This window comes from Notechis scutatus, chromosome 1, assembly GCF_049901735.1.
Source record: "Notechis scutatus isolate UNSWTSFEM ecotype Mainland chromosome 1, rNotScu1.2, whole genome shotgun sequence".
NCBI classification, from domain to species: Eukaryota; Metazoa; Chordata; class Lepidosauria; order Squamata; family Elapidae; genus Notechis; species Notechis scutatus.
Window position 1 is genome coordinate 155,261,955 of NC_142009.1, and position 21,931 is coordinate 155,283,885.

The window sequence follows — 21,931 nt, forward strand, 5'->3', positions numbered from 1 at the left end:
TTATTTCCATTGTCTGTAAACATCTGAAGTATTAATGTTCCTCATAAGTAGATCATAGACATTTTGTTAATTTCCATCACATTCTATTAAGTGAGAGTCAAGAGCAGCGGATAAAATGACATAAAAGCCAGACCGAAGACTATCCCAAATTAAATAGCATTTTTCTAATGAAATCAGGGAACAGAATGGTTTCAATTCTACATTACCATATAACATCCATTTTCATTCCATTATCACCACACAAGTAGTATTTAGAGTTCTCATGGCATTTTTTTCTCCATGTTAGTAATGAAAAAAAAAAGTTTAAATGGCTTTTTTAAAAAAAAAATCTTTTGGGTTCTCCTCTTTTATGAGAATGCAGTTAAGAAAGGCATGGATATTGGAAACTAATAGGAGCCATAAAATAATTAAAATAAACCAATTTTTGGAAGTAGTGATTTTTGGAAAACTTCAAATTCATATTTTTTTAAATTGCCATATGTATGAGTAGCAACTGACAACCCAAAAAGAGGAAAATATACTGGTAGTAAAATGAGGGCTCCAAGGAAAAAGCCCAATTATTTTCAGAAACTAGGCTTGAGAAGATTAAAGTGCTCATAATTTGTCATTTCCTACAACTATCAAAAATCCTTTCAGTTAAACCAATGATAAAACCCGTGTCACTGCATCCACTGCAGACTTATTATTCAACTGAAAATATGTAGGTAACATACAAACTTTAAATTCAGGGTACAGAGTATTTTAAAATTTTCAGATGTTTACAGAATTCTTAAATAAACAGAAACATACACTTGAAAAAATAGTTAATGGATTTTCAGAAATCCCATTAAAGTATGGCAGCATATTAATCTGCCAGTATTTCAAAATTTAAAAGTCACAATTAAACCATTTGATACATTTAACATATTATTACAATTAACATTTTCAAGCCATAAGCCAACAACATTCAGTAGAAAAAACTGCTTATCTTCACATATGATTAAGAAATAACTGCTAAAGTTCTAAATTTGATTTCACTACTTTTAAATCAAGGCCTTTAAAATAAAATGAATATGAAATATGACTGTGTAAGTACAACTAATTTGTGTTGCCTGGAAATATCCATACCATTTTAATATAAAAATTGTCATATTGAAAAACCTTAATGAGATTAAAGGAATTTAGGATCTAAGTTAAGACCGAGCTTTAAGCTTAGGAACAGACATACACTATTACATCCACTTTCAACACTCAGAATTGTAAGCTAGAAGCAAATGACTTTCCAAGAAACAAGATAGATGTCACTACTTCCTACATGGTTTCTATTAATTTGAGGACACAATTTTAATGAAAATTCAAGAGTAGGTAACTATGTATTTTCACAATAATTATTTTCACTTAATGTCAGAAATAAAATTTGATTTTACAAGAGGCCAATAACTGCACCGCTGAGCAATACTATGAAAATTAAAATTGATGGATAAACATTAATGTACCAAATAATACATACGCCTCATGCAAAATTAAATCACCGTCTAACTATGATTTATTGATCAATTCTGATATTAAGAGTTAAAAATGCACAATGTGCCATCAAAAGCTTCTATAGTTACAAAGATAAGGGATGCTCTTCCTAGATATTTGATCACCAAAGCTTAACAGAGACTTGTACTCCTCTACCCGTCTCATGTGTATACAGAGGCATGCTTTGCCACAGAAAGACATCTGAACTCCCAGCAGAGTATTAGAAAGGGATATAAGAGACACACTATATACTGATCTTTCAGTCTCTCATCATGGCTTGGATTTTCATTAAGGAACATTGCTAGGTAACCAAGGCCTCTGCTACATCTTAAAATGATTGCTACATCTAGAGGAGAATCTTGCCTCAAGCAGTGAGTGGTTTAACATCCATATTCAAAGAGAACAAGAGTTTTTAGAGCAAGGCTGTATCTGCAACATATAACGGGACAAACTTGACGAATGACCGTTTCTTTTTAAAAATTAATTTTGCTACAGTTTAATCTTTCAAGTAAACTGAAACCTTTACCTATCAAGAGAACTAAACAGAAGCAAAAAGTACTCTGTTAACATGCCCTACCTTCTCATTTCATCCTAAGCTGGCAGAATATTCCCTTATTCAGCGAAGTATTAAACTGTTCAGAATTACAACACAAGCTTTTGCCTAATATCAACTTTTCAATTTTTCTGCAGGCAGCAAGATGCCAGCTCTTTTTTATGCAACTTTGTTAGTTGCAGCTGTCTATTGCTACCTTCTATAGTTTGATACTGAGACCAATGAGCATAATTTCAAGCAGAAAGATTACGAATTGAAAATATTCTTAGTGATACTCATAGTTTGTTCCAAACGTTTTTTAAAGTTGGATATCTCTGGCTAAAACACATCAGTTAAAATTACACATCTGAGATACATAACCAAACTAATTATCAAACTTGCCGTTCAATAGAAAAAAGGAAGAATTATGAGGACCCAAATTGTTGGGGCCAATATGCTGACTCTACACCGCTTAGAGAGGGCTGTAAAGCAGTGTAAAGTGGTATATAAGTCTAAATGCTATTGCTATTAACTACTAACTGGAACAAGTTATGGAGGAAGAAGCTATGTGTCAAAGATAGGCATCCAAGAATAAATTAAAACTCATGTATTCTTGTTTGTAGGAAAGTCACACAATGCAGCTCATGCTTTTAGTACAAAAGTTAAGAGATTAAATTTGCAGTGTTTAGTGTTTTGGCTGACCTGGGATGGTGGTGGTGGTGCTAGAGCTACTGTCATCCACGGGCCCAAAGAAATCAAGGTTCAGAAGAGTGGAACCTCCACTAGCTTGAAATTCAGTGACCATGTTGGTAGGCAGCCATATAGAAGGTAAGCCAAGGGAGGGATTTATGTGTAAAAAGGGGGTAAGACACACACTTGAACATGCCAGTTATAATTAGTACTTATTACATCATTTTATAAAAAATATAATAGTGCTTACAAGATTAGTTTGCAGTTTCTATAGCTGTTAACAAATCAATGTACATTGTCATGTACAAATGCAGCAGAGATTCCAATACTTAAAAGCTAGCCCAAATTTTCAGAACAATGAATAGAACCAGAGAGAATCAGAAGGGTATGTCCAATTAAAGGGAAACAATTTTGCAAATTCAAAGCTACTCTTCTACGTGCAAAAAAAAGATACTGCTGTACAAAGTTAGTACACATTGTAGTAAATGCGCACAACTTTACCATTTTAAATTGAACTGTGGTGAATGAATAATGTGTTGTCTATGAAAATACAGCAGGACTATACATTCTCATTTATTGTTTTGAAATTTTATTGTGCATTGTTACTTTTTTCTCTAGGATAATAGCTCATTATATATTGCCCCAGGTGCTTGGCAGGCATAGAATGATTTATCAATTTAATAAATAATATAGCAAGGCAATATATAGGAATATTGGTAGTAGTCATTCTCATTACAACAAACTCCTTGGTGTCAAGTTACATTGTTCCCCTTTAATACTGAAACAGAAAAATCAAAAATACATTTTAAAGAAATTTTTAAAGGAAAGCATGATGAATTGACTGAAGAAATAAGACACCAGACAACAGCAAGAGAGTCCATCCAGGCTTTCCTTCAGCACCTTCATAAAACCGTAACATCCTCAAACAATGTTTAGCAATGTTTTCAGTTCACCGACATGGCTGGTGATTATGATGTATGACTGAACTGTAACAGAATAGATGCCATGTTTACTAAATCTTATTTAATTTATCAGATGTATTTAATGTACATATTTTTACATTTTGAAGCTTTGTTCTCATTTTTGGCACTTAACTAGAGAAAATCATGACAATACAGTTTGCAGCCATTGACAAAAAGATTTACTCTAGTAAAATTTCACAACGAACAAAACTTAAAGTGGGCTAGCATTTTATCATATACAATATTTGTACATGGTTGAAAAGTAGCTTTTAAAAAGTGAATGTTTTACAAACAGAGTTTGATTAAAAAAACTTGGAAGCAATTATTACACATGTGGTTTTGCTATTTAGAACTATAAAGAAGCCTAAAAAGGCAACAGTCTGTTGAGATGAAAGCTATAAACTAAGAATAAATAATCTAATTACTCCAAACTTATGTTCTATTAATACAATATTACACAGCGATGTGTACATAACACAAATTGAGCAAAAATATGTCTTACCTTGCTCTTAAAACACTACAGACTGCTTTAAATTGGGCATAGTTAAACAGAAAGAAAGCCTGAATTTCCAAAGCTAAGAAAATATATATTTAAGCTATCAGCAGAGAGACGTTTGTCTGAACTTTGTAGCTTTCTTAACTCTAGCTCTGGTGCTAGAGGCTCTACGGAGAGACGTACCATCTAAAGGGTTAGTAAGGCCACTGCTACTCCAGTCAAACTGGACAGGTGGTAGAGATTCCTAGGGTTGAAAAGTCAGAAATCAGATTTTATAGTTAGGTCATAGTATAATAAAATGTCTTATGTGCTCTTGTGCATGCAAAAAGGCTACCATTGAAAAGACAAAAGACAGACTCAAGGCACAATGTTCAAAATGAAATCCTTAAAAATGCATTTCATCTAACCCACGAAAAGGTATTATTTTCTAGTACTGGGGAGTCTAGATTTCTCTGATGGACATATGTATTTAAAAATTACAATATGATATTGCTCCAGACAGGGATATTGCTCTGGCAGATAAAAAGATATAAATGATTAATACAGGAGAAGCAGAACAGTAACATCAAAACACAATTTTCTAATTCTTCAGTTTTGAAAATAAAAAGGGACAATTGCAATGTATTTAATGTAGTATATTTAATAAATGGAAAAATGGATCACTACAACTCTCTAAATAATCATAGTATAGTCATGATTATTTAAGAATAAAAACACTGAATTGCACTAAAAAGTAAAATCTTACAAAGCAGACTTATGTTTCAAAATGGTCAGTACACTTAGCTAAGGTATTAAGTATGATAATAAATTAGAATGAACAAAACAACCAAAAATATGAAAACTATTACTACCCAAACTGCTAATTTTGAAGCATAAGACAAAGGAACAAACTGCACACTAATAATTAGAATTGCATATTGCATTTTTAAAAGACCCAGATGTTGCTATTCAAAGAACAAACACTACTTTCATTTATAAAAGAATCCAGCAGTAACTTCCTACTAAAGAAAGGACAAAGAACCTTTTCTGGTTACACCTTTCCTTTGTACTCCACAGTCCCATGCTACTCTAAAAACTTCTGCAGAACCATAGCAACTTTTACAGGACAATGCTGAAAAAAGGGGAGTTAACAAAAATTAACATTTTCTAAAACAAACACAATTCTGAACAGAATTTTGACCCTAAACTAAATGTCATAAAGAATCTCTAAATTCTAAGTTTACCTTGACAAGCAAAGAGAATAAAACTATTGTATTGTCCTTTAGAGCAGAGGTAGTCAAACTTGGCAACGTTAAGACTTGTGGACTTCAATTCCGAGAAATCTTTAGCCAGCTACAAGCCTTAATGTTGCCAAGTTTGCGGATCCCTGCTTTAGAGCTTCATGATGCTTAAATGGAAACAAGCAAATACAAACCCCTTTATTCTTTATTACTATTGTATATTTTATCTCTTTGTACAGGTGTTGCCCTATCTATCTGATACTTCTGTTTAGCATATTCATTCTGAACTTTATCTCTTTCTTGCAAAAAGGCATACATGCAAAGCAAGAGCAAAGTGTATAAACAATTTCACTAAATCTTCTTTAACTAAAATTAAAGCTTGCAAAACTGCACAATGTAAGTACTGAATGTATAGTGTATAAGAAAGCAATTTAGGATTTTACTTAGTATTTCATATAATTTAAATTATGATAGAATGCTTAATTGTAATTTATTCAAATTGTCTACTAACAGAATCAACCAATTATATTTATTCAGTCAATGGCTTGCAAAAAAAAATTACAAAACACTAAATGCTCAATTCCTTAACTCTGTGAATATGTCCCAACACGATACTGTAACACTTTTAACCTACTCAGTGGAAAGGAGCACAATGTAATAGCGCTGCTTTGTCTATATTCCCATATCTCTAAGAACTGGTGATGATTAGGACAATCCCCATATCTGAGGATGTCCAACACTGGCACAGAATTACCATCATCTATCACAAAAACTTTATTTACAGCAGGGTTTGAATCAAATAGCTCAAGATATTTTGCTTTTACCTAAAGGTGAAATGTCAAAAATGCCAAAAAGTGCTGCTACTTCAATAATTTTGAATTGAAAGGAAATATAAGATAGCAGTATCTCATTAAGCTATCTTCTGGCCAACCTGACCTGTGTAATTCAAAACTTCCATGTATTTTATAAAAAAATTAATCTAATCACTTTCTTATTTGAAATATACTTGTATTTGAATATATATTTTGTTTTAAAATCTTGTTTTGTTTAGATACAAAATAAATATCTACTACTTCTACATTACGTTTTGTTCATATTCTCAAAAGATTTCAATATTAGTTGAACATTTTCCCTGAATTATACCCAAATCAAAATACAAGTAATCTTCAACTTACAACCATTTATTTAACAAAGGCTTAAAGTTATGACAGCACTGAAAAAAGTGACTTATGATCCACCCTTGAAAGTATGACTATCGCATCCTCTCTGCAGTCACATGACTGTAATCTGGGTGTTTGGCAGCCTGCTCATATTTACAATGGTTGCAGTGTCCTGCAGTCACATGATCGCAATTTGCAACCTTCCAACAAGCAAAATCAATGGACAAAGCCAAATTTGCTTAACAACCACATGATGACTTGCTTAAGCACCACATTGCTTGATTACCAAAATTTCAGTGCCAACTATGGATATAAGTCGAGGACTACTTGTAATCATACATAATGTATACAATCTTTATCAAAATGCTATTTTAAAATTAAGCAAAAATAGCCATTCCATCACTTTCATCAACAGTAGGATTTCTTTTATTTGTGTATTAAATTTATACGTTGCTCCTCTCACTGATAAGGTGACTTTTGTCAAAATCAAAAGTGGATATATATGTTTAAATAAAATGTTAATATTATAGGAAAAGCATAATTAAAGCTTTGTATGTTTTTTATAAAAAGGGCTTAGCAATTTTAGCACAGAAAAGAGCAATATGAACAAGCACCAAACTATTTGTTAAACCACTGTTATTTGTTAGAACTATAACTGTTCAGTTATTTATCATTGTTAAAAAGCAGACAACTGTTAAGATAAGAATAAGCTCCTGCAGGGGTGGGATCGAACAATCAGTTTGGTGATTTACGAGGTTCGGTGATTTACGATGTGCTACCCTGCACGCTGCGCGCGCACCTGTAAATCGTCATCAGCCTGGTGCCTGGACAGCTGAGCAGCACTGCGTGCCAAGAAGCAGCCTTTGAAAAAGCCCTTTTTTCCTGCTTTTTAAACTGCAGCTGTGCCTTGCACAGCATCTGAAGTTGAAAACACAGGAAATAAAGGTCAGGTAAGAGCCTGGGCGGGTGGGTGGCAAAAACACCAGCAGACATAGAACCGGTTCTATGTCTGCTGCTCTTCAGAGCTACCGTTTCTACAGAGGTGGACAGAACTGGTAGAAACCCACCCCTGGGCTCCTGCAGTCTAATACAGAGATTGTTCTTTTCTCTGGCGAAGAAAGACTTCAGAAACAGGCTTCACTCACACACGGGAACAAAATCCATGTAGGGAAGAGTTTGGGAGGCGACACATGAGCTCAGATAACATTAGAAATTGAAATTATATAATATGCAACATCTAAATTATGTTAGATGTTTCTTTGACCAATGGGCCTGTCCTTTTATCTCACCATTGGTCCTTTGCATCCACCTAATATTGCTGAAGGGTTTCCCAAGTTTTAGTAATAGATTGGTAGATGTTCAATAGGAGGAACAATCAAGAAATAATTCATGCCCACTATAATGGAAGATAATATATGTTATAATATGATTGATGTTGTAATATTTGTTTATATATTACTGCATATTTGTTTACATATATATGATCATGATGATGATGATGTTTGTATGTTAATATCTTGGACACCTAGAGAGCACACTCCTCAACATAGAAAGGAAATGTATGATATAAAATAATAATAATTTTTTTTAAAAAAGAGAAATATTTCATTCCCATTCATAGATGTTAAGCTGTTCCACCAGCAGATGAGTGCTAATGAATCCAGCTCTGACAAATTCAACAGGTTTCTCTGAGCATATGAAGATTTATATTTCCCAGGCAGACTGACAGAATTTTGGATATTGTCATTAAGAATGTATTGATTGAACAGTAACCACTCTTATTCTTCCTTTTTTTTTTTTACCTGCAACTGATCAGGTGTACATATATTAATTTCTGGTGATATAGCAGACGTCTGTCCTATTGAGGCTATTTTCTCTGCGGCAGAAATTGGTTTCATGGGTTCCTTTGTAGGCTCTAACATACCCTAGAAATGAACACAATCAATCAAATCTTTATTACGGTCACAGGCAAAAATAAGGAGGAGAGGATACAATTAGTAATTTTAAAAGGTAAAAACTGTAAAAGAAATAGTTGAAAAAGATTTTAAAAGCATATACACACACAAACAGAAAAATAAAATAAAAGCCTATAAATACAATGAAACAAAATCAGCATATGGCCAACTAAATCTATCACAATAAAAAACACTCTTATTGTGTTTTGCTATGAACACAAAACATACCATTTTAGTAACACTAAATAAACAAACGCCAAGCATATTTTTTAAACAATGATGTCTGTCTAATGTATCTACTATAGAGCATAAAGAAACCTTTACTTCTGGTTGAAAAGAAAAAGAAAACTAGCATTGTTATATTTTTATTCTTGCATTCAAAATCATAGAAATATTTTTTACTTTTTTAAAAAATTGCATCGTAATGAAAATAAATGTTTTTTGTTTAACCCTACTTCTCAAGGAACTCATTGCACCTCATTACATAAATATATTCAATTAACATGCTGTATTTGTATTACAATATAACATTGTAATTTATGTGTGCTGCTGAATGATGGAGAGTGGCCATCTTCACATCCCCAATGTTTTTACTCTGGACACACACACCCCTTTTGTGGTTCACCCACATTTTCCCTCAACGTGAAAGGGACCTCAGTGTGTTTTCCCAGATGACCAATTAATGCAGAAACAGCATCTACCTTCTAGTCCAGGGGTCCCCAACCACCGGTCCGCGGACCGGTACTGGTCCGCGGAACAAGTCCTACTGGGCCGCTGGTTGCTGGGCGCCGCCATCTTTTTTTGATGAAAAAGTGCTTCCGGTGAGCTTTTCCAGGTAGAAAGCTCACCGGCTATCAAGCTCACCGGGCGGGCCATCTTTTAATGAGTGCTTCTGGTGGGTCCGGAAGCACTTTTTCATCAAAAAAAAGATGGCGGCGCCCAGCTGATGCCTGTACCGGGCTGCGACGCCCAGCTGATGCCGGTACCGGGCCGCGGCATAAAAAAGGTTGGGGATCACTGTTCTAGTCCATACTGCTTTATTCATGTGTTAATTTAAACCATTGTTGTTACTGGAGAAGTGTACAAGAGCTAAATGGTCCATCCCTAAGCTCTTGCAGAGCTCCTCTCACAGTCCAAGAACTGGACTGTTTGTAGTATGTGATGTGATATAGCTGCTCTATAACTCTTATTATTAGTATCTATAATCAGTACTGTTAGAAGTACTAGTGCTCCTGTTGGAAATGATTTGGCTAAAGATGGAATAGCAGCTTTAGCTTACCAAAGAAAATGATTTGTCATATCTTTATAGCTTTGGGGTTAGCCCTATCATTTCCTTATTATTACTAAATAGTTTTTCATCACATATGAATTAGGCAAGTTTTGCAATGATTTGTAATCAATTCCCCAAACCTAAGTGAATATCAATTCAGACTGAGATTTCCCATTTTGAGGCAAAATATAATTTGTAGCATTCAGAATTTGTTTAATTCAAGTAATATCTCAATCTAATTTTTTTTTTCTGAACTTGGGAAAAATGGAAGGATTTGGAATATCAGAGGACAGGGGCTGAATGAGCCTAAGCAATCAAAATGGCTTATTTATGGCTCCTATTTTTCCTTAAGTATCTAAGAGTCATGGAAAAAATATAAGGAAAGACCAACCTAATGACAGATATGACATTTTCTACAAGTATCTATCAGATGTTTGTAACCAAATATCCTACAAAATGGAACAAAGCTTATGTCCCAGAGCAAACGGAATCCAAGAACATTACTCCATACCTTACACACAAAATAACTGATCCAAAAGTGCAACAGGATTTGTTGTCTAAATCTGATGCACCCAAAAAGCTCTACTATGAGCTGAGTAATCATCACAGAATAGAGCTCCTAATAATTCCTCAATATCAGAACTGCTCCACCGCACGTGAGGAAATGAGTAGGGAAGAATCTTACATTAAACGATACCATTCCCTCAATACAATAATATCACAAGATATAATATTATAAAGCGTGCTAATAAATTAAATGCTACTCTAGTTTCCCTAAAACTTAAAATAACCGATACATGACTTGGAGGCGATGCTGCATTTGATCTGAAAGGCCATTAGCTTTTACTGTTATGCAGATGCAACTACATTGAGCTGTTGGAACTTACCAACCCTGCTGCATACATGGGAACTATGACGGCCTGCTTCTTATTACCTGTGAAGAGCTAAAACAAAAGACATTTCCATCTAATTAGTCCAAGTTATTTGCAAACTTATTCAATTAGTCTCAAGAACCATTTTTTAAACAAGACCAACAGTTTTGTAGGTTTACTTATGAAATATACAATATCATGTAAAATTACTCGCAAGAGTTAAAACCATATACTATTCTGCATTCCAGAAGAATGGAGGAATTTCTACCTTAACTGAAAACTCACAATGTTTCTTGTGTCGATCCCCAAAGAGCAGAGAAGCTTTTTGTTGCTATGGGAGCCACCCCACTGGTATCTCAGTCCATAAGCATCATGGATATCCTGAAGCTCTGCCCACACATCAAGTAGTTCCCTACAGAGCATGTTATAAGTCAAGAGAAAGAGCAAAAAAGAAAAACACTGGCACTCAGCAGATTTAATTGCTTTCTTCTGCATTTTTAAATGACTGGCATATTAAAAAAGTACTGATTAAGATCCCACCCAAGCACTTAACCTCTAGGGAAATAACAATGATTATTTACAGAACAATTATTCTTTTATCATAGAATGAGAAAATGAGATTCACACCAAATAGATTGGTGCTACTTAGAAGACACTAGATGCAATACTTTTTTGGAAGTATAAGCAATACCCCACATACAAATTATCTATTTCTGCCCAACAGGACAGTTTGTCTCAGAAAATATTCCCAAAAATGTAAATTTCTTCTTCTCCATCTTTTGATGCCACTAAATATTCCATACCTTTCTGACAAGTTCTCCACTGTTCTCTCTGGTTTTCTGCCCACTTCTAACATGTCATTTAAAGGAGGAATTTCCTCTCTCATTTCAGAAACAAGTACAGGAGGAAAACAGGCCTTGAATATTCGTTCAAGACGATTTAGAAGCACAACCTGTATTAGGACAAAGAAAACCAAATTGATGCTGAAAATCATGCAAGTATCTTTTTTAATTGCGGAAAAAAATAATATGATGACTTCAGATATAACTGTCTGTACATAGTACCAAGGATTATCTGAGAAGGCAGTAGAACATCAAGCAGAAATACCTCCAATAAGCAATGTGAACAGGAATTTACCTAGTTTTCTGTTATTCATAAACATACTGTATTTGACTGTATTGGTACTCCTCATTCAGTGACTCTTTGAAGTTATAACTGCACTGAATGAGGGTACATGGCTGTTCCTTACAACTGTGGTTGTCACAGTATCCCTTGGTATAGGTTTAGAATTTGGCAACCAATTCACAATTATGATGGCCATAGCATCCACTGGCCATGTGATCACCATTTATGTACTTTACTGGCTTTTGACAAGTAAAATCAGTGAAGAAGCTGACAGGTCATCACAAATGAAGCTGACAGGTCATCACAAATGATGACTGTGGGACCACTGCAACTACATGGGATTTACTTAATGGAAAATGGAACTGCTGTAACTACTATCATAAGTTGACACAGTAATGTGAAGTTATGCTTTACGACTGCATCACTTAGCAATAAAGTTACCTGTCTCAATTTTATTGTTAAGAGGGGACTCTACCTGTTGCCAGAATTTTCCAAGCAAGTGAAATTTCTATTTGTTTGTGAATAGCTGCAGTTGAGTTTTCAACTTGATCAATCCTAATCCTAGGGCCTGCAACCTTTCCATTGCAACTTACATGTGTAGCTAATGATGGTCTTCGCTAACCAGTGATTATCCTCCCTTGAGACATTATATCTTCTCAATATTTTTTAGATATATGTTCATGGATAAAACTTGTTATGTGAACTGTAAGGCACAGATGAACATTATATAGAATATGGAGATGGCTTTGAAGGAATTCAGCAATGGATAGTAGGTGAAGAGCTATTTAGTTTTGAAAGATAGGAAAGGGGGGGAGTCAAAATTGCTCTGCCTCGATTCTATTTGGTACTGGGGCGGGGGGGGAGTTTTCTGCAAGTCTTTCAAGCTTTTGTTGTTATACAATGTGTTTAAATAATAGACCTTCAATAGTTTTTGTTGAGTTTATTTCATGGCCTGGCCTATCTTAAAGGAATGACAAATATCTTGGGATCGTATGTATCGCTTCCCTGTGATTTAGGAAGAGACCCTCAAAGTGTCTTCTAAAAATCTCCAGCAAAAATTTACAACAGATTTCAGTTACAAACCTCTTGGAAACAGTGCAATATTCAGGATAATTTTCTGAAAAGGTTATGACTAATTAAAAATAAAAATAAATCAGCATGTATTTTAAGTATGTAACACATAGCCAAGACCTGGATATTATATTCTATTTTATGAAAAATTGGGGCAATGGTGGCAAAATTATACCTGCTGTGCTATTCTGTACTGTCTGCTTAGGCTTTTAGAGGCTTTTAAACATCTTAAAAGCATTTGGCTGGTCAGTGCTGGAGGCAGATTTCTTTAAAAAGTATGTTTGAATCAACATTAATTCTTCTTCACCTTCTTCTGCTCTGCCAACTATTTCTTGACCACACTCACTTTCTGAGTAAAATCTGTGGAATAATATAAATGCAACAATGCTATATGGCTGAGGTGCAGAGCTTGGAGTTAAAGCGACTTTAAGTGTCAAGGCAGGGGCTAAGTAATCCAGAACAGGCATGCTCAACAAAAAGAAAAAATGTTAGAATTGGTATTTTAGCATGTAGCTAATATGATTATTTGCCAAGTAATTAATTATTTTCTATTCTTCATATTCAAAATTACAACTTGGTAACAATTTTGAAAGAACCTAGATGACTGCTTCCAAGGGTTTCAGGACCCTTGACGAACATAGGGCTCAAAGCAAGGCCTTTATTTTGCCCACATTATTTTGATTAATAATTATATTCATGTCAATCTACTCTTTCATCATGGCTTGAAAAGTAAACTGTATATTTAATTATGATCATTTCAAATTAAAATGATCGTATTTTTACGTTAAAAGTATGAACTACTGTATCCCTCTAAAAGCTTTGGGCATGGTCCTTAGAGCCCCTCAAAAATTGTCACAGAATTGTCATTTTTAATGTGAAAAGATAAACTATTAAATAAGAAAATTCTTAGCATTTACATGGAGAAATCATAGCTGATTCGGTGTTCTTATGGAGTAGTGCCTTTGTGACCTGGAATTAGTGACTCTATCTTTGGTCTTCGTCATGGTCTGATCAGTCTGGTGGTGATCAGTTTCTCTAGAAATGTACACCCCCTTGCAGGATCTATTAGGTCAGTCCACCCCTAGTGACTAATGGACCTAGATGGGTTTCAGAAGAAACTGGGGTGTGCTACGTAGTCCTGCCAAAGCCTTAGTTGCCACTTGGAATAGGAAAATGACTGAGGCTCTGGATAGAATTGCGCCCATGCAACTTCTCCTAACTCATAAACCCCTTTGTCTCCCATGGTTAGATGGAGGAATTGAGAAGGATGAAATGAATAAAGGGACGTCCAGAGTGCTGCTGGAAGAAGACAAGGGACAAATTCAATTGAACATGTATAAGAGATGCTATTAAAGCATACCTCATGAAATACTTCTCTGCACTAATTGAGACTGCAGATAATTGGCCGGTGACCTCTTTAAGGTGAATCACTTCCTCCTAGGGAAGGAGGATACAGAGATTCACCTGAAGAGGTGCACTGAGGGATTTGCTCATTTTCTGGAAGACAAAAGTGCTCATATTTATTCCCAGTAAAATGCCAGCATGTTTGCTGGTCTGGTGGAAGGACCTGAGGCAGTTCTTGTCTGGTTATCTGGGAAAGGTTTGATCCCATTGCTCCTAAGGAAGTGATCAGGGAGTATGAGCACAAGCACCTGTGTTTTAGATGTGTGCCCTACCTGGCTTGTGAAAGCTTCCTGGGAGGTGACCTGCTGGTAGATTCTGGCTGGGATTAATGCTTTCCTATGGGAGGAGATGGTGCCCTAGCACTTCAAGGAGGCTGTGGTGCAGCCTCTTCTCAAGAACCAATTGGATAATTTTCCTTCTGTCTCCAATTTTCCTTTTCTGAGGAAGGTTGTTGAGAAGATCTTTAAGTGACAGCTCTAGAGGTTCCTGGATGAAATGGATCATCTAGATCAGGGGTAGTCAACCTTTTTATACCTACCACTCACTTTTGTATCTCTGTTAGTAGTAAAGTTTTCTCTAACCGCCCACCAGTTCCACAGTAATGGTGATTTATAAAGTAGGGGACAAAACCCCTACTGCCACCATGAAAGCTGGAGCGCCCACTAGTGGGCGGTAGGGACCAGGTTGACTACCACTGATCTAGATCCTTTCCAGTCAGGATTCAGGACTAGATATGAAACAGAATGCTTTTTGATGATCTCTGGCATGAGCAAGATGAGTAGTATATCCAACTTGACCTCTTGGTAGCCTTAAAAACCACAAGATTGGTCCCCATTTTGAGACTATTTTGCAAGGTCCTGAAGTCCTGGTTTTGCCAACAAGCCTGGGGAACCCAGAGTGGAATGGAGTCCAACAAGTTTCTTATTTGATTGATTACTGTTGCTATGGAAATGGACAGCTATCACTTTTTATTGTTATTCTAGGAGAGTTTTATCTTTGTAAGCCACTTGTAGTCATTGAGAGTGAGTTGAATGGCTATATAGATGTTCTTAAGTAAATAAAATAAAGCCACGCAATTTCCTTGATTACACTATGATGTTTGCCACTGCCTTTTTCAAAAGTAAGCTCTTTAAAAGGAATATCATGAGTACTAACTTGATTTCAGATGAGTCAAGTATAATTATTCATTAATAAAGTATCTAGGATCTCATTAATTTAACACTATATTGTTGAATTAATATTCATATACAATTCAAGTAATTCAACAAATACTTGGACAAAATTATATAAGAAAACATTTTTATTTAAAAACAAGGAAATCCAACCAATGAATTCTTACATTAATTGTAGCTGATTTTTTTTCAACTTTTGGATGAAAGCTTTTGAAGAAGTAAGAAAATCATTCATCCCACTTTTGTAATGAACCCTTCAGTTGGCTTAGCTTCTGTAGTTCCTCTAGCATTTATACATCATGGCAACATAAGAACTTAATTCCATTCCTTTCATTAGCTGCCAAGTTTGTTATCAGAAAAGAGCAGAAAATTAAAATATTTGGCTCAATAATCTTTAATATGTGAAAAACTGCTCTAGCAGAAAAATGAAACAACAAAATAGTTTTCCACAAATCTGATCAACCATTATTTGAATTAACAATATTTCTTCTAACAGAATACTTTTTGCCGGTATAAACATCATTTTGTGCAGAAATATTATATAGATGTTTACAATGTTTATATTTCCCTTAAGATCACTGTCTATTAAACAAAGTTAAAAGATGAAGACTTGTTCAATGTATCCAAGTTTTTATCTGTTCTCTGCTGAATTTCTATTTTTTTAATGATCCAATTGTATTATGTAATCTAAACCAGTGCTTCTTTCTTTTTTTCTTAGGACAAATTCGCACTTTTAAAAATTACTAGAGAACCCATAACCTGTTAGGTCAGCATTTGAACATGTTTTCTTATCAGATTCCTCAATGCTTTCAACAATAGCAGAGCTTTTCACATACTGGAAAAGTTCTTAAAAATTCAGGGAAACATTGAAAGATGTATCTGCTTTGAAAGTAGCCCATTTTGAATGGTATAGCACAGCCAAACATCAGGAGTTGACCACAGGAAAGGTTTTATGACATATTGTATTATGTCATGTTTTACAATAATTATGTCATTAAAAATTTGATAAAATTTGCTGAATTTCAATTCCATGATAGTAAGGGGTTCTGGATTTTTGATGCACTCTGTCAGTTTGCCCAGTTAAAAGTACACATAGACAAAATTAAAGAGTTTTAGTAGTACATACATCGGGGACCTAAAAAGAGCTTTTGTTTGTATGGGTTATATTTGTGGTTATTTCTATATGAAAAATTAAAAGTGATGCATTTGCTGCCACTACAGCTTTTCACAATTTGTTTGATGGCACTTTAATATTATTTTTCAACTTATGCTGACAAACAATTTTGATTTTGTGGAACCCTGAGAAAGTATTGGGGAATTCCCAGATGTCTTAAGGAACACACTTTAAGAAACACAGGTCTAAACTACCAGTGTATTTATTCTATCAAAATACTGGATATATTATGAGGTAGCATTTTAAAGTTGACAGAATATTACTTTTGCTTCCTTGATACAATCCACTGTTGCTTTTTGGTAAGGAATAATAAACACATTTTCTCTAATATCTGAAATGTACATTAATTAATTAAAATGTCAATTCATATTAAATCAAACATTCTTCCATTAAAAAAGTGGAGAACAAGAGGTATACATACCTTCTATTCTACCAGACAGTACTAAAATAATTCATTTATTTTTTAATAATTCAAAAAGCTATATATCATCTTCGTTACAGAACAAATGTGCTTTCCAAAATACATTAAATAAATATTATTTCAAATATACTTTGTAGATACAGTTAGTAGGCCCCCCCTTTTTTTACATGTAAACAATGATCCAAACAAATGCATTTTATGCATATACTATGGCTTTTGGAGAGCTATTCCTCTGTTGTACTTTACACATCCCTTTCACCAATGGGAACTTGTGGGATTTAGATTAACAGCATTTAATATAGCACAAAGGCTATGTGGCTATAAAGGCATTTCCTGCAGTGTCATGTCCACCAAGCAAAACTGGCAATCTTGCATCTAGTCTCAAACATACTTAGTATAGGATAGTCAAACCAACAACATATGCTTTTCTATTGTAGAAAGAAAAATATTCCTACCAACTAGAGAAGGGAAAACAAAAAACAAATATAGTTACCTGAGCTGAAACTTGTAATTCTTGCAACTGCTCACTGCCAGCTGGATTAACCAAATCTTCAGCACTAGGAGTTGTGCCAACTGTATGGGATAGCCACACATCTTCTCTAGGATGAGATTCTACCGTTTGTTCATCTTCAAAAGTAGCCCACAAGCAGCTTTCTTTTTGTTCAGTTTCAAAAGCATTCCACTCTGCAGCTTGGTTACAACCAGCTGAACTAAAGTCTGAAAATTCATCAGAGTCTGGAAATTTTTTTGACCCTGAATCAAAATCTCCAAACTCATTATCTTCCCCATTTTCCAATTCTACGGAAGGTTGTATCTTTTTGCTAAAATCAGAAGCAACCATCGGATGTTCTTCCAACAGAATACTTGAAATCTCATTTGGTTGACCAGGAGCTATCTTTGTTGATTGCTGATGAAGACTACTAGCTGTGAATTCACTACATTCATTACTGAGGTTTTCAAAAGGGGATTCTTGGCTTGCAGAAATTTGAACACTATCCTCGAAAGCAAGAGATCCATTACTGACAATACTAAAATCACCAAAATCATCTTCACTAACATCATTACATGATGCATGTCCAGGGTCACTTTCACCATTTTTTACTATTTCAGAAACTTTACTATTTCCCTTCTTGCCACTAGAAAGTCTGCTAAGACTTTCAAGCCTACTTAGGCTGAGGTCTGCTGTTTTTGCAGCATCTCTGGTGTTTCCGGTGCTGTACTCCCCCATTTTTTCAGCATTTTCAATTGTGCCTATTGAATTCACATTTGTTTGTTCAGAAGTGACAGTGTCATTGGATTCCAATTCGGTGCAGTCTTTTTCAGCCTTCACATTATTTATTAAGTTAGTTTTTGAAATGCAGATGTGTTCACCTTCAGTGAAAGTTTCCCCTTCACATTCACAGCTTTCGTCCAAAATAGCTTCCTTCATAGATTCTGCCTCTCCAATTCTATTTACATAATTTTCCTGTGCATTTAATACTTTTTTTTTGCTAAAATATTTGCATATTTTATTTTTTGTTTCTTCTACCTGGGTTGTTTGTTTATGTGAGAATGTGGCAAAATTCTCTTGTGTGCTGGGTATAGAATCCAAATTTAAATCAGTACTATGAGTGCTAATTGTTTTTAATCCCTTTGGGTCATCGATATTGTCCACTCCCTGAGAGTTTGCTGTATCTGGTTCTGAAAATCCATTTGTTAGAACTTCTGGGCATGGTAGCCTCTCGCCATTACAGCTGTCTATTTGCTGATCATTTGGAACTTTTAGATCAGTCCTAATGATTTCAGGATATGATGGTTCCAGTTTTCCAGCTCTTTTTACTTCTACTGGAATGACATCTTCAAATGATGTACCCAAGTTTCTACACTCACATTTTTCTTTAGTACTATCAGGAAGTTCTTTTATAGAAGTAGGAAGTTCTGCAATGCTGTCCTTATTGTTACTATATCTTATTGTGGTGAAAGTTATAACACTATCTACCCTTCCTGAGTAATCAGAGTTAAATGAAGACTTATGTTCTTCTTTTGAACTGGAGTACTCTGATGCAAAATCAAAGCTTACGCTTGTATTCCCAACGTCAGAAAAGCCACCAAAATCACCAAACTCTTCCTCTTCTTCCTCCTCCTCCTCTTCCTCCTCCTCTTCATCTGGTGCATTATCTAATGGGGGAGGGGATGAAGAATACATTCGAACGATGTCTGGTTCCATTATTTAGTTCTTTATAAAAATTAATTTGCACCTGTAAGAAGACAGAAATTCATTGAAACAGACTAGGTGTTAAATACTAACAATTTACACCACTATATTTGAAACAATTCCTTATATTTTATAATACGTAATAAACTAAAAACTTCACCAAATAAAATGTTTCTTATCACAGTCAATCAGAAGATGCTCTACACGTGGCACTTTCTGGTAATTCAGTTTACCCACTGGCAGAATCACAAACTTCTATGTGATTAGACTTACCATTCCATTATTTTATTGCATCACAAGCATACAGAGGATTTTAAAGATGAATATTCATTTGAAGTCAGAGCAATTCCTTTTTAGAACTAATGGATAAACAGCTAGATAAAAGCCATGGAGGACGATTTCAATATATGATTACTGTAGTGAGATTCTTGTATGCATAAAGATGGAAACAATTCAAGCTACCTACTATAGAGGAATTGTTAGTAAAATTGATACATCTTGACAAGATAGTTTTCTGATTAGAAAAAAATTATTACAGTATCTACACTATCTACATTTATTATGGACTGGAACCCTCTTATGGAATTTTTGCATAAAATGAAAAAAGAGTTATGATTTATAGCTTTGATGATTGGACAGATTAAAGAGAAAGAGCTGTGGTGGTACAATGGTTAGGATACAGTATTGCAGGCAAACTCTGCCCACTGCCAGGAGTTCAATCAAGGTTGACTCAGCCTTCCATCCTTCTGAAGTCAGTAAAATGAGGATCCAGATTGTTGGGGGCAATATACTGATATTTGTAAACCGCTCAGAAAGTGTTGTAAAGCACTATGGAGAGGTATATAAGTCTAAGTGCTACTATCATTATGTCACTTTAGAGCATGGGTGTCAAACTCGATCTTGTCATGTGACTTTTTTGCCTTTGCAGAGCCAAGGTGGGCATGGCCTGCGTGTGATACATCTGGCCTGTGGTCCTCCAGTTTGACACCCCTGCTTTAAAGAGAAAGGCTAAAATACAATTGTGCTTATATCTGTTGTGAAAAATATTGGAAGCCACTTTGTATTTTTCTTATTTTGTTTCTATTTTTCTTTAATTTTTTTCTTGCCTTTTTTGCTACCACTTTTTTCTATTTGTATTAGTTAAATAGCTTATAACACAAAATTAAGCATGGGTTTGCTTGACCTATATAAAATATGTTAATCCTATTTGGATGCTTGAGCCCTGAGTGTAGATGGTAACCAGCATATTCTCTAATTGCCACTTGTTGACAATGAAAAAGAATAAAAGTCTGAGAGGTGGTTAGCTAGTAGTGGTAAATGATGCTCTCTTAAATGATAATTCATACTAAAACTAAGTCAAGTCCTTCTGTACTTAGCTTAGCCAACCTAAGTTTAGATCATCTACAACAGTGGTCCCCAACCTTTCTCATTTGGCAGCACAGCAGGGGAGAGGGGATAGTTCCCTGTGAGTGATAGCACCCACCATTTGCACAAAGGGAGCTTTGCACATTTGCACAAGCGGCCACCACTTGTGCATGGGGAACTTTGTGCGTGTTCATGTGCTCACTTGCCACTCGCATGGCCTGGTTCCGAACAGGCCACGGCCCGGTATCAGGCTGCGACCTGGGGTTGGGGACCCCAATCTACAATATTATTTGATTGCAGCTAAGGTTCCTCTTAGAAACACTGTTGCAATCGTATAAAGATTGATATATTTCATTTGATTATAATAGAAACATCCATTCTGGACATACCCTATCTTTAGTGGCCATCATATTTAGTGCATTAATGTTTCTATTCAGAGTGCAATATTCTACAGAATTTTAACCACATATATTCCATGAGAATTTATGAATACATGAAAATAGATGATATTGTACAACTAACAGTGAACTACTGCTTAACTTAGCTCTTGTCTTTCTTCTAAATAGCAGCAATTTACACATACCTGTTGAGATTGGAGAAAAACTTACAACCAGATATATTTATTTCATAATATAACAAGAAAGTAGTTGAGAACCGATGGCTTTTTTCATCCATATTAATATTCAATTTCAATACCTATTCAAATTCAGAACTGAAAGCTTGTTCAGCAATTTAGGGTAGTATTAACTGTGGATAATGAATTGTGGTCTTAAATCAAGGACTACCTGTACTTTGAGGATGGATATGCTGGTTCCTCAATTCAGTATTTCCCTGTCTTCCCCAATGCCTTTACTTGTTCCACTGTTTTGAACAAACAGAAAAAGCTTCTATACTATACTGTTTTATACTATACTATACTGTTGGCATATTGGAGGTAAAGTTTCATGAAGGACTTTGAGACACAGCAAGTTAGAGAAAGATATCCTACTTTTGAAAGCCAATTTGGTGTAGTACTTAAAGCATCATGCTTAGATATTGGGAGTCTGCATGTTCTAATCCTACCTTAAGGACGAAGCCAACTGGGTGACCTTGGGCCAGTCATTTTCAGTCCTAGAAAGGAGGCAATAGCAAATCACTTCTGAACACCCTTGCCAAGAAAACTGCAAGGACTTGTTCAGGCAGTCCCCAAGAATTAAACACGATTGACGAAAGAAGAAAAAATCCTACTTAAAAGTTTTAAAATATGCCTTTGAAGTCAGGGCAGAGTCTGTAGCTGTAATAATTAGCAATAAAAAATAGTAGGCAGTTAACAGGAAAACCAACCCTATATCTAGAGAAGAATTAC

The 21,931-nt window shown here is 35.0% G+C and overlaps 1 protein-coding gene across 6 annotated transcripts in view; it reads right to left on the reverse strand.

The window, feature by feature from the left end:
• Nucleotides 1–21,931, reverse strand: part of AFTPH (aftiphilin) — a 42,015-nt gene that overhangs the window by 17,080 nt on the left and 3,004 nt on the right. For 2 of the 6 annotated variants that reach the window (XM_026668445.2, XM_026668444.2), the window contains exons 2-8: nt 17,521–19,264; nt 11,464–11,612; nt 10,946–11,072; nt 10,676–10,732; nt 8,366–8,488; nt 4,367–4,427; nt 2,738–2,821 (exon numbers count right to left, since the gene is read on the reverse strand). In XM_026668445.2, the coding sequence (XP_026524230.2) occupies nt 2,738–2,821; nt 4,367–4,427; nt 8,366–8,488; nt 10,676–10,732; nt 10,946–11,072; nt 11,464–11,612; nt 17,521–19,233 (2,314 nt within the window). In that variant the 5' untranslated portion in view covers nt 19,234–19,264. Of the gene's footprint in view, nt 1–2,737; nt 2,822–4,366; nt 4,428–8,365; nt 8,489–10,675; nt 10,733–10,945; nt 11,073–11,463; nt 11,613–17,520; nt 19,265–21,648; nt 21,699–21,931 lie in introns of those variants that run through there. The other 4 variants (XM_087949114.1, XM_026668446.2, XM_087949113.1 and 1 more) reach the window with 3 other exon arrangements.